Source organism: Cottoperca gobio, chromosome 15 (assembly GCF_900634415.1).
Source record: "Cottoperca gobio chromosome 15, fCotGob3.1, whole genome shotgun sequence".
NCBI classification, from domain to species: Eukaryota; Metazoa; Chordata; class Actinopteri; order Perciformes; family Bovichtidae; genus Cottoperca; species Cottoperca gobio.
Genome location: NC_041369.1, coordinates 15,471,915 through 15,490,599, shown reverse-complemented (window position 1 = coordinate 15,490,599; position 18,685 = coordinate 15,471,915). Strand labels below are relative to the sequence as shown.

At 40.6% G+C, this 18,685-nt stretch overlaps 3 protein-coding genes and 1 non-coding gene across 5 annotated transcripts; 1 reads left to right on the top strand and 3 right to left on the bottom strand.

Moving 5' to 3' along the window:
* Window positions 1–284: 284 nt before the first annotated feature.
* Window positions 285–3,260, bottom strand: LOC115019719 (otoraplin-like). Its single transcript, XM_029449249.1, has 4 exons — window positions 2,041–3,260; window positions 1,770–1,909; window positions 1,378–1,488; window positions 285–1,268 (listed from the first exon to the last, which is right to left on the bottom strand). The coding sequence occupies exons 1-4, from the start codon at window positions 2,195–2,197 to the stop codon at window positions 1,245–1,247; spliced, it is 432 nt and encodes a 143-aa protein (XP_029305109.1). The 5' UTR covers window positions 2,198–3,260; the 3' UTR covers window positions 285–1,244.
* Window positions 3,261–3,332: 72 nt separating this feature from the next.
* gtpbp2a (GTP binding protein 2a) lies at window positions 3,333–12,611 on the top strand. The gene is made up of 12 exons (XM_029449244.1): window positions 3,333–3,724; window positions 4,878–4,904; window positions 5,325–5,509; window positions 5,728–5,836; window positions 5,934–6,131; window positions 6,444–6,618; window positions 8,847–9,066; window positions 9,503–9,638; window positions 9,745–9,803; window positions 9,905–10,076; window positions 10,303–10,467; window positions 10,613–12,611. The coding sequence occupies exons 1-12, from the start codon at window positions 3,530–3,532 to the stop codon at window positions 10,793–10,795; spliced, it is 1,824 nt and encodes a 607-aa protein (XP_029305104.1). The 5' UTR covers window positions 3,333–3,529; the 3' UTR covers window positions 10,796–12,611.
* On the bottom strand, window positions 7,402–7,484 carry trnal-cag (transfer RNA leucine (anticodon CAG)). The gene has a single exon. It is a non-coding gene; the product is annotated as a tRNA-Leu (tRNA).
* A 325-nt stretch (window positions 12,612–12,936) lies between the features above and the next one.
* On the bottom strand, window positions 12,937–17,766 carry polh (polymerase (DNA directed), eta). 2 transcript variants are annotated; one of them, XM_029449242.1, is made up of 10 exons: window positions 17,285–17,766; window positions 16,387–16,521; window positions 16,037–16,269; window positions 15,753–15,931; window positions 15,546–15,649; window positions 15,302–15,421; window positions 14,865–14,988; window positions 14,553–14,618; window positions 14,260–14,432; window positions 12,937–14,170 (listed from the first exon to the last, which is right to left on the bottom strand). In XM_029449242.1, exons 1-10 carry the CDS (start codon window positions 17,419–17,421, stop codon window positions 13,252–13,254), a joined length of 2,190 nt encoding a protein of 729 aa, XP_029305102.1. In that variant the 5' UTR covers window positions 17,422–17,766; the 3' UTR covers window positions 12,937–13,251. The 2 variants fall into 2 exon arrangements, with proteins under 2 accessions (XP_029305102.1, XP_029305103.1); XM_029449243.1 differs by having other exon boundaries at window positions 17,289–17,431.
* Window positions 17,767–18,685: the final 919 nt, after the last annotated feature.

The following is an 18,685-nucleotide window of genomic DNA, read 5'->3' as shown; positions in this document are numbered from 1 at the left end:
GTGGCAGTCATGTAAGAGCATTCAGGAGATGGCAGATACATTTACTGGCAGCTCTGGAGAATATAAACTAAATGAATGAGGCTTTCTTTGTTAAAATGAAACATCTTTAGTAATCCAAAGAGCTGATAATCCACTGTTTTGAATGGAAAAGATTTGATTGAGATGTTACATTCACCAGCGTATCTGGGTGGGTGCTATGACTCACAAAAAAAAAAGAGATACTGATGATTCAAAACCAATCAAAAAGAGATTTAAATCATCCTTTAAGAGTCTTAACAGTGACAATATGTCAGTCCATGTTTAATCATAATAGTTCTCTGGAAGCTGCATCTGTGAGAAACAGGCAAACTGGCAGACAGACATTTAGACAAGATACAGAAGATTTAGAGGGATTGTATGTACAAAATAATGTAATATCACTTACGTAACTAATTTAATGTAATACTGAATGGAAAATAACTTAACCTTGAAGTAACTTCATCACAATAAAAAGCAAAGCTACTAAGGTCATATTACTCTAAATGGCCGTTTGCAGCCTTTGTGAGCTTTTAAGGTTGCCTGGCATGGGGTGACTATATTTCAAAGCAACATGAGACATCTAATGGAGCTTTTATCAAAAACTGCAAAAAAAAGAAGAAAAAACCTGATGGCTAATTGGGTATGGTCGACAATGAATGGATTTCATGAGGATATATGCATGTGCAATTACTTCTCTGAAAGATTACATTTCTTTTGAAAAAGAGAAGATAAGCAGCACTTCTCTACCTGCTGCTTTAGAAGGAATCATAACATCAAACATTTGATAACAGTGTCAAGAAACCTTGACACTGCAATAAAAAGGATACATCGGCATTACAAATTGCATTTGATAATAACAGGAGAATATCTACACGGCAATTTAAAGTCAGCTATTAGATGTGTCAGCAGAAATGTACAGTACAATTACCCATCCTGAAAAGTCAAAGTAGCAATCTGGAAAACTAATATCAACATTTTCAATTGATATGAAAAAAGGGTTTATTGAGTAAAGTATCTTTTTAAGACAAAGCAAGACAGATAGATGTCAGACTGTGAACTATGGAGGGCTGTCCAGGTTTTTGCTCCGATTGGAGACAGCACCACAGGTTGTAATAGAACAGGGTCTGACGCGCTGGCTCGAGAGATGACTGTCTACCTAACTTTTATAAAAGCTAGAGTTACTGAAAGCAAGACTTGAGAAGAAAGAGGCTTCAGTCTGTCACGTCTTAATCACAGAAGAAGTCCATGTTCTGAAAAAAAATAACGTGAGATTAATGTTTTCAACCACCTATCATTCCCGAAAATGAAAGTAATCATCTAATATATTACAGATGTTATGAAACAGACCAATATACTCACAGTTGTTGGGATCTTAACTGTGTCTTCTGTAAACTTCTGTGTCTCATTCACTATAGTTGCGGGGAAGTATCCAATGATGCCCATCTGGTTCACATACCGCTCACTGTAAACCTGCCAGCAAAAATAACATGTCCTTTTCAACAAATAAACCACCACCACATTATTAATGCTTTATACATTTAACCTTCCTTAGTTAAAGTCATTTAAATGCTTGTTCATTAAAGCTACAATGACATTGAATATGTAACCAAATGTTTTTTTCTTGACATTTAGCTCTTTTCAAAAAGGCTAGAAAGTTCTTATTTGTTCGTCACAGCTGTTGCACTCGCCCTCCTTTGCATTTAAAATGAATTGCACTGCTAATAAATAACATGTAACGAATATTCACATACACTTCCAGACCAGAAGACTCCGGCGCCCTCCTCTGGTATGAGTTTAGAATACACATAGACCATCTGTCCCCTTCTGATGTTGATAAATCTGCAGTCAGGAGCTATGAAGTCATCCAAGGCTGTGGCCAGGGAGATAACATCTAATATAGCACAGGAAACAAGAAAATAAAGGGAAGTATAGAGGAAGAAAACTATACAATTACATGCATTGTATTTCATGATTTTACATGCAACAGTTTTCAGCATGCTTCTCTTTAATTCTCTGACTTACATGAGCATTCTGCATCTCCACAGATCTTGTTGGGTGCTAGTTTATCCATACGGACAGCACTCGCACTCTGGTGCAGAAGTCCCACACAGAGCAGAATCACCAGTGGACAACTCATGCTGACCGAAAGAGCAGAACCAGGAGAGTGTTGTGTGTGCATGCAGATGTGAATGTGGACGTTTGTAGGAACTTAAGGCTGTAAGACATTCCATAACAGTTCTCTCAGCCAGGACTGAATGGGCTGAACCCTGACATCAGAGGTTGCCGGACCAATCAGTGTTGAGTTTCAAAAATGCCACACTGTGAAAGTATTCATTTCCCACAGGGGAGTTGGCTCACTTTTCTCAAATCTCAGTCTCTTTGGCGGTACAAGCAGTCACAGTTAATTTACTCTGTTTGTCCTGAGCTCTGTGAAGAAGCAAGTCCATGTGTTAAAATAGAACATGGTGTTCTTTCATGGTGTCTTTGACTAATTATTTGGACAGACTAAAATGTCCAATGGGATAAGAATATAACAATTTATAAGGTAGTTTATGTAACTCAAAGTAAAAAAAAAGAGTTGAGTTACTTAGTTATTTGTCTAACTTACATTCAGCACCGGTGATGTGATTCTAAAGGCTTGTTTTGAAAGAAAAAATGTTTTTTTATTCCAAATAAAGAGAAAACAATAAATAAACTTGGGCTTAAAGAGCTGGAACAACTCACTGCACAGGATGTGTGATAATGCTGTGAAATACACTACTTGAACCTGAATAGTATAAGTATGATACCACCAATAACTACAATTAATTGCAACAACAGTTGTAATCTTTTGTAAACCTTTTTATGGAAATAAACCAGATTTCGTTTTGTGTTATCTATTGTTTTCTGTTTTGAGCGTTTTGTCTAGATATCAATATGCTTCCACAACACGATTTAATATGTAGACTACAACTGAATTAACTATAACCTATATGTCAAATTTTATAATATCTCTAAGTTGATGACATATTTTTCGATCTTGTTGCATCATTTTTTGTAAGCAACCTTTCTGAAGTCTTTATAAACAAGTATGTAGTTCCTTTTTCGTCTGATGCAAAGCTCTGCAAAACGATATTCATCCCTGTTGAACGCTGTGAGAACCTAGGTAGCTAGGCGGGCGGGGTTTAAGCCTACATTCAATCTCGTACAAGCTAGAACACAACTAGAACCGCCCGCTCGCGCTCTGCAGTTATAATTCAAGCACACCCCATGACATTTAGGACTGTGACGTAGGCACACTGTAAACTCAAAACGACGGTCTCGGACGGTGTTGTTATTGTTCGGTTTGAAGAGTTTGGGGGCGGTCGGTGCTTTGTTTTTATTTTGGGGTCTGTAAGCTACCACTAGCCGGATAACTCCACTCAAATACCACCCCTTGCATGACTGGGCTGAGGTTTATTTTAATGATATAGCAGCATTTGTATCCAGGTAGTGGTAAGCTAACAAGTTAGATCCCAAAAAAAAGTAGCTGATGGAAGCGCGGGTATCGGAATTATTTGGCTCAGGGAATGGCTCTGGACCTCAAGGTGTTGCGTCCAAAGTCAAGCCGGGAAATAGCTATGGGGTAGCCCCAAAAAAAGCTTGTGTAAAGAACAACAAGAAATCCAAAGCTCGATTCCCTCGAAACTACAAACCAAGCAATAACACCCCATATCTACCTCCAGAGGTAAGTCTGCAATTACGCGCACAACTAACTTCACCGCTAGCGTACTCAAGCTAATATTATTTAAGACCATATACAAAGTCTGCTAATAATGCGAGTGCTTGTGTGCAAGTTGTAATATGTTAACAGTAATAAATGTACATTTTACATTACATTGCCTGTCGCCGGGGTTAGATGTCCTTCTCTAACCGGTAGTGACACGTAGCTAGTCGGTAACGTTAACGTAACTTAAAGGAACATTAATTATATGGATATGTTCGGCTAAAATTACTAATCTTATATTTCCTGTTACTTACAATCAGTCATTCACAGTAGTTCTACAATAGTAAGCCAAATGTTTGTTAAATTAAAATCCGCTTGCTTTTAATGGCTAGTATTTTGCTAGCTAGCAGAGGAGGAACAGCTGTGTTTGTAAATACGTGAGGGGGGGGGGGGGGGCGGGGGGCGGCTGTGTATTCTGTCCAGCTAATGTTACTATTACCATCTCTGACATTTACTCCCTTAAGGGCTGTATTACTACACAGTTACGAACTATTACTTTGATCACGTGTCTATAACGTTAGTCACCTAAATCGAAACTCACGCAACAGAAAAGAAAAGAAACAGAAAATAATTGTGTTGAACTCAAGATCAACATAACTTAACCTGAAGCCACAAACAAGCAGTTTAGAATGACCTAGATTTTGTTTTTAATATTAATATATATCAATGTTGTCCTTAAATGTAAAGTATGATCATGGTCATACACTCTTTATGTGTTATGGGACAAGTCTCAACATATTCCAGTTGTGTTTTCAGCTGGCGGCCAGCATGTAACCAGCTCCACTGTCCTGCACTGAGCTTAATTGTTAGTATACATTTGAGATACTTGTCCCTCTTGTAGGGATATTGGCTAGTTAACCTTAAATGTACATTGACATTTACAAATGCTTTGTCTAATTACACATTAAGTAGCTGTGTGTTAAGGCTAGCTAAGCAGTTTGTATAGCTCTCAGTGACAACCTATTCACAGTAGTTCACCGACCGCTCATTCTGTCAGATTGCTTTTCTTTGTGTCTTTTAACAACTCAATAGCCTGTTGTCTCACTTCTCTACAGTCTCACAGCTTTTGTTCCTGTTCTGTCTGTCTCTCTTTGTCTCTCTCCTCCTCTACTAGGCTGAAGAGGGAAATATAGAGTACAAGGTAAGCAAATTAGCGGTTATGCAAAGACCGTACTGTGTTCAAAATATATTTTGGTTTTCTTCAAAGTGGGCTCGTTGCTTCATATAACACTAGTGTGTGTGGAGGTTAAAGTTCAATCATCATAACATTAAAAAGAAAAAGCTGTCAGCAATGTGTAGGTATTATGTTCAAATATATAAATGCAATCTCACATGAAAAGCCAACACCATAGTGGATTAGCAAGAGCATTTTTAGTATGTGGACAGCTGCAGCATCAACATTCAACATTTTATTTCATAGTTTGATTGCCCTACAGTAATCCTCTGTAATGCTAGTCATTTGCACTGCAAGTATTTAACAACTAACTAGTCCAGACCCATTTAACATTCCACAATTCAGGTTTCAGTTCAGCAATGATTTCCATATTCTTTTTTTGTCTAGCTAAAGCTAATAAACCCCACGCAATACCGCTTTGAGCACCTGGCTACACAAATGAAATGGCGACTGCAGGAGGGTCGAGGCGAAGCTGTCTATCAAATAGGTGTTGAGGATAATGGCATGCTGGTGGGACTATCGGAGGAAGATCTGAGGACATCACTGACAACGCTCCATATGCTGGCAGAGAAGTAAGTCAAGATGTCAAATATACTTTTTATTGCAAGCTAAGTGTATTGTCACGGTTTGACATCAAGTTATAAGCCTAACTAAACAAATTGTAAATAGAAATCTGCCATTAAAAACAAAGCCATTGTCTAATTTGCACGGGCATGCATATCATAATCAACAAGTGATTATTTGTAGTTACACACTTAATTTATATACTTGTGTTACTTTTCTCTCACAGGGTTGGAGCCGACATCACTGTTCTAAGAGAAAGAGAGGTCGACTATGACTCGGACGTGCCTCATAAGATTGCTGAAGTTCTCATTCGCAAGGTGCCAGATGACCAGCAGGTTAGTAGGGCTACTGTGGAGGCATGTATCTTTTTTGTTAGTGATCTGTTCTTTTGTTTCATTTTATTCCTGCTTTTGTTTATTCTTTTTCCCACAGTTCTTGGACCTGCGAGTAGCTGTACTGGGTAATGTGGACTCGGGCAAGTCCACTCTGTTAGGTGTTCTGACACAGGGTGAGCTGGACAATGGACGGGGAAGAGCGAGGCTCAACCTCTTCAGACATCTACATGAGATCCAGACCGGACGCACTTCAAGCATCAGCTTTGAGATCCTTGGCTTTAATAGTAAAGGAGAGGTAAGAAAAGATCAAACGGCACAGAATACATAATGTGTATCCTAGTTATATACACTTACATCATTTGTTTTGAATAGCAGCACAAGTTAAATACATTACGTTGTGGTTACCACAGGGTTTCCTTATCGAGATGTTCAAGTAGATCAGACAAGACAATATGGTTTTGGTAATAGGGATATAAAGAGGAAAGACAATGTAATAATAATGTCATGCAAGTAATGTTAGTGACTGATATCTAGCCTGACCTATATATTTTAAATAATATGGAATGTATTTTGGATCATGACATAATAACATTTCTTCTTTTCCTAGGTTGTGAATTACAGCGAGTCTCGGACAGCAGAGGAAATTTGTGAGAGTGCCTCTAAAATGATCACATTCATAGATCTAGCGGGTCACCATAAATACCTGAAGACCACCATCTTTGGCCTCACCAGCTACTGTCCGGATTTCGCTATGTTGGTCGTCAGCGCAAATACGGGCATTGGTGAGTATTAATTGATTCAGTTGAGCTTCTAATTATTTTGTAAGCGTTTGAGCATCAGCTGAAATGTACTAGTGTCTCTGCGACTATTCAGATAAGACTAGCTGAAAGTGGCACAGGGACACAGGCTGGTAATAGACACTTGCACTTGCGGGGCGAGTCTGATAGACAGATTTGGCTAGCTGTGACTTTGCATGTGATATCTGGTCTTATGTAACCGACCACCAGTCCTGACACAGCCGCTTTACCCCTCCTTCCCGTGCCTGCCTGCCACTACTGAAATATCTCAAATACCATCCATTCATGTCAGAGTCCTCTGACCCACTGGAGGTAGCTCTGTGCATGTTCAACTTTCGACCCCCCCCCCCCTCCCATTTTGTTTTTGCATCGCTGGTTAGTCCAGTGTCAGAAGTAATCCCACAATGCCTTGCAAAGCTACTTGCTCGTGTACCATAGCAAATGAATGTGGATTAATTTTGCGTTGCGCAACCTTTTAGTGGGTCTTTATTCTCACTTTGGTATTACCTTTGAACAACTTACTTTATTGATAGATGATGTATTAGTGCATCATATTTTGAATATTTCATATTTCAACAACCCAGACCTCTTATGATAACAGCGAGTGACTGCAGGAAGCTTTTACCATACCAAGGTCCAAGAAGTACATACTTTGAAACTTGCTGTGCACTTCTTTGCTTTGCTTGTGAAGACAAATAGTTTGCTTACACTTTTGTCTGTGTTTGATTTTTGCTGTATTATTAGAATTAGATTGAAAAAAAAAATTGTTGTCAGAAGTGGGATTTGAACCCACGCCTCCAGGGGAGACTGCGACCTGAACGCAGCGCCTTAGACCGCTCGGCCATCCTGACTTAAATACTTTCACGGGGCTATGCCTGATCAGTTTGAGAAGGAGGGTCTCTAGCGGGCACAGATAACTGGCTGGTGGGCCCAGATAAGAACACACTGTCAAAGCTTGACGTGCGGTGAAGAATCTCTGCAATAGTCTTAAATAACATAGAGTTATAAGGAATACGTTGTTTATGTTTTTATTTATTTTTTGCAAATAGCAAAGAGACCTGTAAATGAACACTTGTTACTTAGCACTCCAGCTCACAGCCTGCTGGAGTTATTGGGTGAACTATATTCAGCTACTGTTAATGTATGGCTGGCAGTTTTTTTTTTTTAGGTCACTGTGACTATGATTTCACTGATTTTACAAAAGGTTGTAAACAAAAGTGTGACAGACCCAAATCTTGAGTTTGATTCTAAACAAAGTTAAATGCTACATTTTTAATTTGTTGCTGTTTTTAGTCATAATCAATGAAACAAAAGTGATGCCGCCTACCTGTAGTAGTAGTAGAATAACCTGTAGGTGTAGTTGTGTTTGTCTGGGTGACTGTTCTTAAATAGGCTATTCTGGGGGAAATGGGGTCAAGAACGAGGACCATATTACCTACGTAACAGACAGAAAAGGGACATAGTGTCTGCAACCCAAGAGCAACAGCTTAAATTATAAAACAGGGTAACGGATCTGTGTAATGCATATGGCTTATCTTAGGTTGTATGTGTGACAAGCCAAATATCTTGGCACCTCCATCAGGGATGAGGTTGACTTTGATATTTCCCTGTGAACCTTTACTTTGGATGCACTGAAAATAACTTGCAAATAGCAAAACAACCCGCTGCTCAGTTGATGAAGGGGTTAGGGTATTTTGAGTCTCAACCTGTAAATCTACATAATGAGTCAGTACCCTTGAACTCCTTTGTGATGTTGGTTGCTTTGAGACCTATTTCTGAACCGAGACATAATCTACATACACATACATTCTGTACCTATATCTAATCTCTCACACGTCAGCTTTGTTTACAAAGAAATACGACCCACCACACATGGCTTGAGGACACTGCTTCCTCTGTGAGAAGTTAATGTGTTTTAAAAAGTTTTGTATTTGGCATTCTGTAAAACCTAGACATTAATTATATAATTACCAATCATACGTTGTGGTAAATTCCACCTGGTTTTGTCAGCTTGCGTACATGTTCTCTTGAACCTCAGACTCACTTTAAGGGCCAGCAGATAAGCAGTGTAAACAGTCCTTTCCCTCAAGGATGTGGATTTCCTTACGTGTCCAAAGGGATGTTTGCTGAGACAATGGAGGTGTACTTGAATGAGATTCAATGTGGTGAAACCCTCTGACCAGACCTAACTTCCTCTCCTTCCGCTTTTCCAGCTGGTACAACACGGGAGCATCTTGGGATCGCAATGGCCCTGAAGGTGCCCATCTTCATCGTCATCAGTAAAGTGGACCTCTGTACGCGAGCCACAGTGGAGCGCACTGTGCGGCAGTTGGAGCGTGTCCTGAAGCAGCCGGGCTGTAACAAGGTGCCCATGGTTGTAAGCAGTACGGACGATGCCGTCACGGCAGCACAGCAGTTCGCCCACTCTCCCAAGTACGAAGCAATTACATAATGAATGTGTCCATGAACCTTTTCTTTTGCAGTTATGTGTGTGCCCCGTCTATAATTTACAACCAGTAGGGCTGTAGCCAACCAAAGAAATTCTACCTACTCTTTAACCAATCCATTGGTCGATGGAGGGGAAAAAACTAAATCGGCATGTTATCTCTAGATCAGTGGATTCCTATTTGTCTACTGGGGGTCACACTGTCCTAATAAGAGTAGCAGTACACTATAGCTGGATATGCTATTATAGATCCCACATGCTTACGTACAGGCTCCATGAAACTGTTTATGTTCGTAACACGTTTGTGAACACCAATGAATGAATTGGCCAGACAAGAGTATATCGACCAAACACCAGAAGGTGTCAGCCGTACTCGCCAGTGATGTTTGTGTGTACTGATCACGTGCTTGTGCTCTCTGGCAGCATCACACCCATCTTCACCTTGTCCAGTGTGTCTGGTGAGAGTCTAGACTTGATCAAGGTCTTCATCAACATCATCCCTCCTCTCAGCAACAGCAAGAAGCAGGAGGAGCTAATGCAACAGCTAACTGAGTTTCAGGTATGTCTGAGATGAATGTACGCAAGAGATCAGCTGGCAGTGTAAATACATACACATTACATGCACATGATTTTGATGTGATTGACATCAGCGTGCATCATTACAGGTGGATGAGATCTACACAGTGCCAGAGGTGGGGACTGTGGTGGGAGGTACTCTGTCCAGGTCAGTGTGTTGACGTGCTTACTTCATGTTCATGTATTCAAACTTGCATTGTTCTTTTGGACTCTTTTTTTTCCCTGACCCACTGTTCTCTTTGAATGCAGTGGTATTTGCCGGGAGGGAGATGATCTTGTAGTAGGGCCCACAGACTTGGGCCAGTTCCACAAGTTGACCATCGAGAGCATCCAAAGGAACCGCTCAGCGTGCAGGGTACTCAGGGCCGGCCAGGCTGCCACACTCGCCCTGGGCGACTTCGACCGCTCACTACTACGCAAGGTCAGAAACTTAATGTTCGTCTTACGTTAGTCTAACTCTCTCATCCTCTCAATACTATTTGCCCGTCTCAGTATTTAGAGGGAGTTTTCGTTGCATTTTCATGAAAATAAATGTCTAATTTGGTACTTTGTCACTGATTAATATGGGGAAAGAATATATGTTTTTGCACGTTGGACATGAATTGTAATCTATGTGTGCACAATGTCCACGTGTTTTCCACTTCCAGGGCATGGTGATGGTGAGTCCGGAGATGGATCCCACCATCTGCTGGATGTTCGAGGCTGAGATTGTGCTGCTCTTCCATGCCAAGACCTTCCACAAGGGCTTCCAGGTTACTGTGCACATTGGCAATGTGAGACAGACCGCTACTGTGGAAGCTGTATACGGCAAGGTGAGTTCATCCGCTACAACTGTTCCTGTCTGAAAGTCGTCCTTTACTTCTAAAACCTTGGACTTGGGCTTACAAATGATGTCCGACATTTGGTTCATGTGTTTTTTTTTCCCCTTCCTATTCTCTCGACAACGCCGTACCACAGGAGGAGCTGAGGACAGGGGAGAAAGCAGTGGTTCGCTTCAAGTTCATCAAGCACCCAGAATACCTGAAGGTGGGAGCTAAAGTGCTCTTCAGAGAGAGCGTGACAAAAGGTATCGGCCACGTCACCAAGTTGCAGCCCATTGCCCAGTACCGACCTTCCCCAAGCGAGGATGACGAAGCCTGAAGTTTATCTGAGGAAAAACAACAGAAAACGCCGTCCCACACAAAAAAATGATGCTTTATAAACAACTTCCTGCTCTCTCCGAAGGCCACTCTGTCCTGTTCTCTGCACAGGAGATTGTTGTTTTATCACTGCTTTCAAAATGCCTTGGTGTCACCTTCCTACTCTTGTCTCCTACAGCCTTTTTAAATAACTACTTATTTTTTTAGTCCACTTTCTGGTGTTGAGGTTTAAAGAGTTGCTTTGCACAGCACTGATAAGAAGACACCCCTCAGCCATTGAGCGTCAAGAAAACACATAGTTGCATATGGCAGCTAGGAAATTGCGTACACACATCTACGTTGAAGTGCTCCTTACGTAGGTTACACCTAAGTGCACTCCTAGCGCACACTTTGAGAAACACGCACTTGCACTGAAACATAAATGCCAGTCTCGATATACCTTTTGGCAGATAATTGTTTACAAACAGTTGCAAGTATGAGATGCTTGGACATTAATTTATCACCAATGCCATTGTTGTCATCACCCCACAACAGCTTGTCTGTATGACCATTATAGTGCCTGACTGAAAAATATAAGCCTCACTGTATATGAATACTCTTTCTGAATATTTTTATGAATCATGTGAAGAAATAGTAACGGCATTACTTTTGTGGTTCTCAGACAGCTGGTCAGTTGTTTATAAGCTAAACCACCTCGCTTCAAGCTATACTATTGCTGACAAAAGGACACTTTGTGAAGGTAAAGGAACAGCATTGCGAGGTATTCAAAGTTAGAACTTTTACCCAGTTTGTTTGTCAGCCTGCCGTGATGACTCACATTGTCACTCACTTTGCAAGTGGTGTTGTTATGTCACATATGTCCAGAGAATTATGTTTTTTTTTAATCACAAATAACGCCTCACGACGGTAGTGCTCTTGCTGCCTGTTTTTCAAGTGCTTTAGTTACTCAGGTCAGTTTAGATATTAGACAGCATTCCACTCTCACAGATCCACTCCACTGGAGGTTTCTGTTGCTGACTTGGTGGGGAGGAAAAGAAAGACGCGTGTTTCTCCCAAAGAGATGTTTGATTAGGGATTGTATAGTGTTTGAAACTGCCTACTGATGCAGCTTTGTTTTAAAGCAATTATGTTTGAGGTTCTTGATGTCGTCTCTTCCCTTCCGTAACTGATGTCACCAACTTTGGGTTTTAACACAGTGCCTAATGGAACTAATGTTGGAGTAGCCCACCATTACACCCAAACGTTGTACAATTAGTAAAACTATCTAATTGAGTTGGTGCTATTCCTGGAAACAGCTTTTGATATTTAGAAGCAGCTTTGAAAATTAATGTTAATTGCTACTCTGTGTAAGGCTGCTGTTGGCCTTCTGTCTGATTATAGCATGTTGATGTGACTCTGGCATAGATTTGTTGTCCCACTGACATCAAAGATAAAGGGGTCAGCTGAAATGTGTGCCCTGCTTTGTTGTTTTTATGCACACTTTGTGTGGACTCAGAGGAAAGCTTAGAACGCATTTCAACCAAAATATTTAATAGTCTTTATGAAGGGTATCAGGTGTTATTTTTGTTTAAATGCATCTGACTATTTTATAGATTTGTAGTTGTTCCAGATTTTACAATTTATTCAATCACGTTCTTCATGGTTTTCAGTCTTAATGACACCAACACATCTTCACTTTTTAAAAATCACATTTAAGACCTTTCCTTTAAATTGAAAGTGTAATTTTTCTGATCATTATTTGGGTGAAATGCAATATTTATGTACAGATCCAGTTTGTGTTTCATGATGTACATCAATAAATGTTATTGTCTCTTTAACAGGTGTTTCATTATGTTTGCCTTGTAAGCAATGATCCCATCATACACCCAGCATTGTTCATCTACTGGTTCACATGTCACAAAACCATGACTCGCAACATAAACACTTTCGTTTTAAAAGATTTTGTTTCTTTCCTGGCACGCAGCTGATGCAAGACAATGCAAGAGGAATTTCCCTGTTCCGGTTCACCATGGTAGCAAAGTAAATCCAGGATGATGGCTCATAAAAGGTGCAATTAGTCTTCGCCTACTGGCAGTGAATTTCTGCTCTATTTTCAACTGATTAGTGACATCTGCTGTCAGAACACAATACTACAACACAATGTACCCCACTAACTCTCCATCTTTAATAAGCTGGTTTACAAAACTGTTCCTCAAGTAGTGACTTTATTTTATGAATAATAACAAAGCACATGTGAAATAAAATGGCATAAAGTAAGACTTTCTGTAATATGTACACATTCTTATAATATAAAAGCACAATAGCATTGATCATTTCAAACAAGTATCCTGTTCCAAAATGGCTTTCCATTATTTGAGCAAATACATGGACTTTGCACATGTTTGTGAGATAGATAGATAGATGGATAAGTTTGTCATTGTATTTACTTTTTTTAAAAAGCAGCTCTACAGCGCATCTTCAGTTCCTCTTGAAAAAAGAATCCAGAGTGCCCACGCTTCCACCTTCCGAGCGATGCCTTTTCGGTTGTGATCCTGACTGGCCTCTGGTTTTTGTCTTGCCACGTGTGGACTGGGCTCTGAGAGGAGTTGGAGAAACAGCAATAGTGGAGGAAGAGGTGGATGCTGAACCTGTGGATGAAGACAGTGAATTCTGGAGGTCCAAGGCAAAGTGATAGTCGTTGTGTTCGGGCATTTCCCAGACCGACACCTCCTGGCCACAGCGTTCACAGTTCAACAGGTCCTCTCTGGCCACACTGGAAGGATGGTGGTTTACATCTGGATCAATGTCCAGTTCCTCCCTCAACTCGTCACCTGGTGACTGCTGCGATGAGCTCTGTTTTGACTGAGTGTCTGACACAACAGTGTCTTCTGAGTCTTTTTTCTCCGCAGGTCCAGGCTCATGTCGCATTTCAGGCTCGTGTAACGTTGGGGCCGGGGGCTGAGAGCTTCTCTCGAGACTCTTCTTGTGGAAGAAAGAGAAAATGCCAGATTGGGAGCTGGGTGAATCATTTTTAGAGTGAGAAACGGGGCTATTGGTATCTGCTTCTAACCGACTATAGGGGGTTTTGTGAGAGGAGGAAGATGGGAGAATCCCTGTGGAGCCTACATCGTCGTCATCCTCCTCCTCGTCTACCTCTTTTGTAACCTTCTGTCTTTGTTTCTCAGCTGCCTTTTGAAAGAAGGACTGGATGGTGCCAGGTTGTTTGCATGTGGAGTTGTTTTTCAGTTCAGAGGGAGACTGGGTGGAGGGCTGAGAGGCAGAGAAAAGACTCTGGGTTGAAGTGACATCACTAGAAAGAAATCCAGCAATGCCCCCTGCTGATGGAGCATCGCTGAATTTGCTAACTGAGAGGTGTAGCAGGGAGAGGGGTGGAGTCCTGTGGATTAAGGATTGGAGTATAATCACACATCATTCCTACAAACAATGACTTTAAATGTTTCCGTGTTATTAATACATTGTAATTACCATGCTGCCTGCTGGTTTCCTGCTGTGTTGAGACTCTTGATAATGGCGAAGCTGTCACCGGACAGTTTAGTCGCTTCGTAGCGCACTAAAGCACAACAGCGAGAGAAGCTGCTCGCCCTCTTATCCCCAACCTGACGTACACCAACCGTCAACAACTTCGCCACTCGACCATTCTGTAAGAAGGTGAGAGATGACAGGCACTGATGTGAAACCCAGTTCTGTTTACTGTATAGGACATCAACAGGAAATCCAGTTGAGGAAGTGGGTAGTACTGTTATAATAAGGTGGCTCACCACTTCTCTGTCCTTGGTGAGCCTTTCCTCCAGCTCAAGGGCCAGTTGATGAAGCCAATACTGTACCTACACAGACGTTATTAATAATTAACATGACAACTATTTGCATAGGTTTGAATCATCAATGAAAATGAATTAATGTTAAAGTGCATATTTGTTAACAATATTACAACAATGTGTCTATTATAATCTTAAACATCAAGTATCATCACGTCCACTCAATGTGAAATTAAAATTGAAGACAGATTGAGTAATGCTTTTTCATTTTCGTTATACTACAACACAGGGTAACCAGAGACTGGTGGTTTGTACCTGCTCTTTTGTAGCCAGCGATGTTTTCCCAGGGAAGCCTTTACTGCAACCAATGGATTTAGGAAGCTGTCTGGGTTTCACTGCTTCAAACTCAATCCCCCGACACAAGTCATACAGCCACTGGCTGCAAAGCAGAGAGGTTCAATGGTAGATGTGTTTGGTAATCTAAGTCTAAATAAATTGCTCAGAGCACTTTTATCAAACAAGTTTGTCTTTGTAGGAGAAAATCTTTGCCCAGAGCCATTTTGTTTCTATAAAACATGGACAGGCGAAGTAAAAGAGTAAATAAATAATATATTAGGATGGCCATGTAATGACTATGTTATTAAAATGTCTATTCCACTTTAACTTCTCACGGTCTGATATAATAAATGCAAAGACTAAGCAAGACTTTAGATCAGCAGTCACTTTTGACTTTTAAAGAGATTTTGTCTTACCCTGTTTTTTCTCCAAAGTGCTGTCCCAGTTGAGCCTGAGAGAAGTGAGTCACATCTCCCATGTTCTTTATTCCCAGAGTGTCTGTAATGGAGGCACCCATCTTACCCCCCAGGTTACGGCTGCACAGGTGAAATAAGCAATACCAGAGTGCAGTCAGTGTTTTTTTTAACACTTCTATGTTAGGATATGCGTGTCATTCGTGATGAGTAAATAATGTACTGCAGGGTAGCATTTTGAACTCACATCTTGCAGATGGGTAGAGAGTTGAAAAGTTCTGTCACAGAGTCCAAAGGCAGAACAGTTTGTCGGTCAGGTTTGTTCAGACCACAAGCTAGTTTGGCCAACACCTGAAAAAAGTAAGCAGTAAACGTTGGCCAGAGCGAAGACAATCACTGCTCTTAAAAAGTGTCGCTATACTTATAGGAATAAAACAAAAGGTTTCTTCCCTACCTTATTGTGCGATATCCCTGCTGAACAGCTGAACCCTGTGTCTTTCTCCACGGCTGCCCTCATTTCCTCGACAATAAGAGCCCCGACAGTTAGCTGCAGTTCTGCAGGGCTTTGTTGCCCTAATAGAGGGACAGGTAAGGATGCCAGCCACTGCTGCAGACCTCTGGACCTCTGCTCCTCTGCGGACAAACAGGAAGTGTCACTTTTCAAAACCTGCGTCTTTGTTCCCAGTGCTCGAGCAATTCGTTGAGTAATCGATTAGTAAAAGTTTGGTTATAGTCTACCTTTATCCAAGGCAGCGTCATCTGCAGATGCTTCCTGTTCAGGTAAACGTTGCGGGTACCCCTGAATGTAGGTCGCCCTCAGCAGGTGAGGATCAATTTGTTTGTCGGTCATGTTTTTCAGCCGCTGCTGTACGGCAGCAGTCAGATCCATGTAGGCCTCGTCAATGCTGGCTCTCTCAATTACAGCGAAGCGAGACATTACTTCAATCACCTCCACACTCGCCTCCCTATAACTAATCAGGGGTCAAAAAGGTGATTTAGATAACAACTGATTACAGGAGAGGAGATATTAAAATAACAGGATCTGTGAATTAGGCGTAGATGTTATATAATACATCACCCTCACTTACTGTGTCAGGTCTGCCTTGCCATGAGACTCACGCACTCGTGCCACCTGCAGATCTGGGCTCAGTATCTTTGCATCGTCCACCCACATGTTCCTGGTGACACCATGGGCCCTGGCCTCGTAGCTCACAGCTATGATACTAACAGAGGATGATATTTAATTGAGAACCGCATGTTTACAAACGCTGTGAACATTTTCATAGTTAGTCCAAGGTGGGTTATCTGTGGGAGATGAAGGCGGATGAGTTGCCAACACAGAGACAGCAATTGAAATACTCCACGCAACTGAATGGACACATTCTCATGGTGTCCAATCACAGCATTGACTGGGAAGGAGCCAGATGTCAGTGGACAGCCTGAGAGAAGATCAAGGAGACTATCCTTTATCAGAGCAAGAAAGGGGTTGAAATCTCAGTTTGTCCAAGATGACAACTGAGCAAACTCCATCTGCTGGGGAAGACTTTGAGATAACTGGAAGGTGTGGAAATGCTAGTAAGTGGACGTTAAATTCAGATAATGTTTCGGTCAAACTGGTATTTCTATTTTAAAGAATGAACTTTTACGCTGAAGTCTCGTGGGATATTTTCTGTCCTGTCATTTATGTCATTCTTCAGCTAGTATTTTGATTTTATGATATAATTTACTCATTTGTACTGTATTATTTATGCTCATACTACCCTTCAACACAGCCATTGTGCTTTGGCAATATGGAGTCGCTATAATCATAACAGTAAAGCCTCATTGACCTGAGTCTTTTTGCACCACTTTCTGATATTGAAAGACTAGAGGAAGTGATGTTACCCAGATGGCATAACAATCCTTCTTTAAGAGACAGTCTCCTCGCTTCAGTTTCAGTTGCGTGGATTGGATCATAAAAACAATGTCTCTGTGTCAGAAACTCACCTGCCTCCTTTCCATGTCTTGTACTGGGCAACCACGCAGGACGTGTTCCTCAGAGCTGGATTGAGCCTCTGTTCCACCTGGACGTAGAAACAGTCCATATCTACTAACGCCACCACTCTCTCCTTTCCGTACTCCATCACTGAAGATCAGCGATCAGAAAATATGCACCCACTGGCTGGTGGTGCTGTTAATTCACGGCTCTCATCAGTTTACTCAAGTTAAACCGGGCGCCGAAATATTGCTCTGTCGCTTTGAATTGTCGTAATGTAATGCGATGTTACATAAAAACGTCATCAAAAGTCGACGAAGAAAACGTCATCGGTCGGTATCAACAAACACGTCGTAACTACAGTAACCACAAGTAACTAGTAGTTGTACACGACCTGATTTTCTTACTTAGTATGTGTCCTATAAAACTAATCTGTTTACGTTTGGCTGATACGCCTCAAAACTACATTTCTGACCCAAAGAGACTGTTTGTTTAACCCCTCCCTCGAACAGCGTTTGTCCAATCACAGCTCGCTCCTTATTACGCGCGAGTCAAGCTTTGAACATGGGGCTTTAGTCCGAGGCCGGGTCCTATTTATTTATATATATATATATATATATATATATATATGTGTATATATATATATATATATATATATATATACATATATATATATATATATATATATGTATGTATATATATATATATATATATATATATATATATATATATATATATATATATATTAAACATGCTAACGTTTGCAGCTGTCATGAGATCAAGTTAACACACTTATATACATATATATATATATATATATATATATATACATATATACATATATATATATATATATATATTTATATATATATACACATATATATATATATACACATATATATATATATATATATATATATATATAAGTGTGTTAACTTGATCTCATGACAGCTGCAAACGTTAGCATGTCATCATTACTTCTAAGGCCAAGAGTTAGCACTGTCCTGCTCTTTATTAGAGTTGGGGAAGTTTGCACTGCAGTAGTGATGGCGAGATGAAGCCTCATAAAGCTTTCCAGCAAATTGGTTCGCAAAAGGGTTAATTTCTTGAGGCTTCATGTGCTCACACAAACACCTGTTGGTCAAAGAGTCTGGATATGTGATCTTTGATATACTGTATTTTGCGCCAGTAAAGGCTTGGGAATGACTGTAAACAATGAAAAAAAGAAAATTCCATTTATATTTATAATATTGTTGAGGAAAAAGTTGAAGAACTCGGAGCTTGAATGTCGAATCAAAACAGCAATCTTCTAGTTAAATCGATATATTTATTAACGTGATCACATCGCCACGTCCACAGGCTGAATCTCTAAACAAACCCAGGTTGCTGTCTGGCGGCTCTGCGAGAAGTGT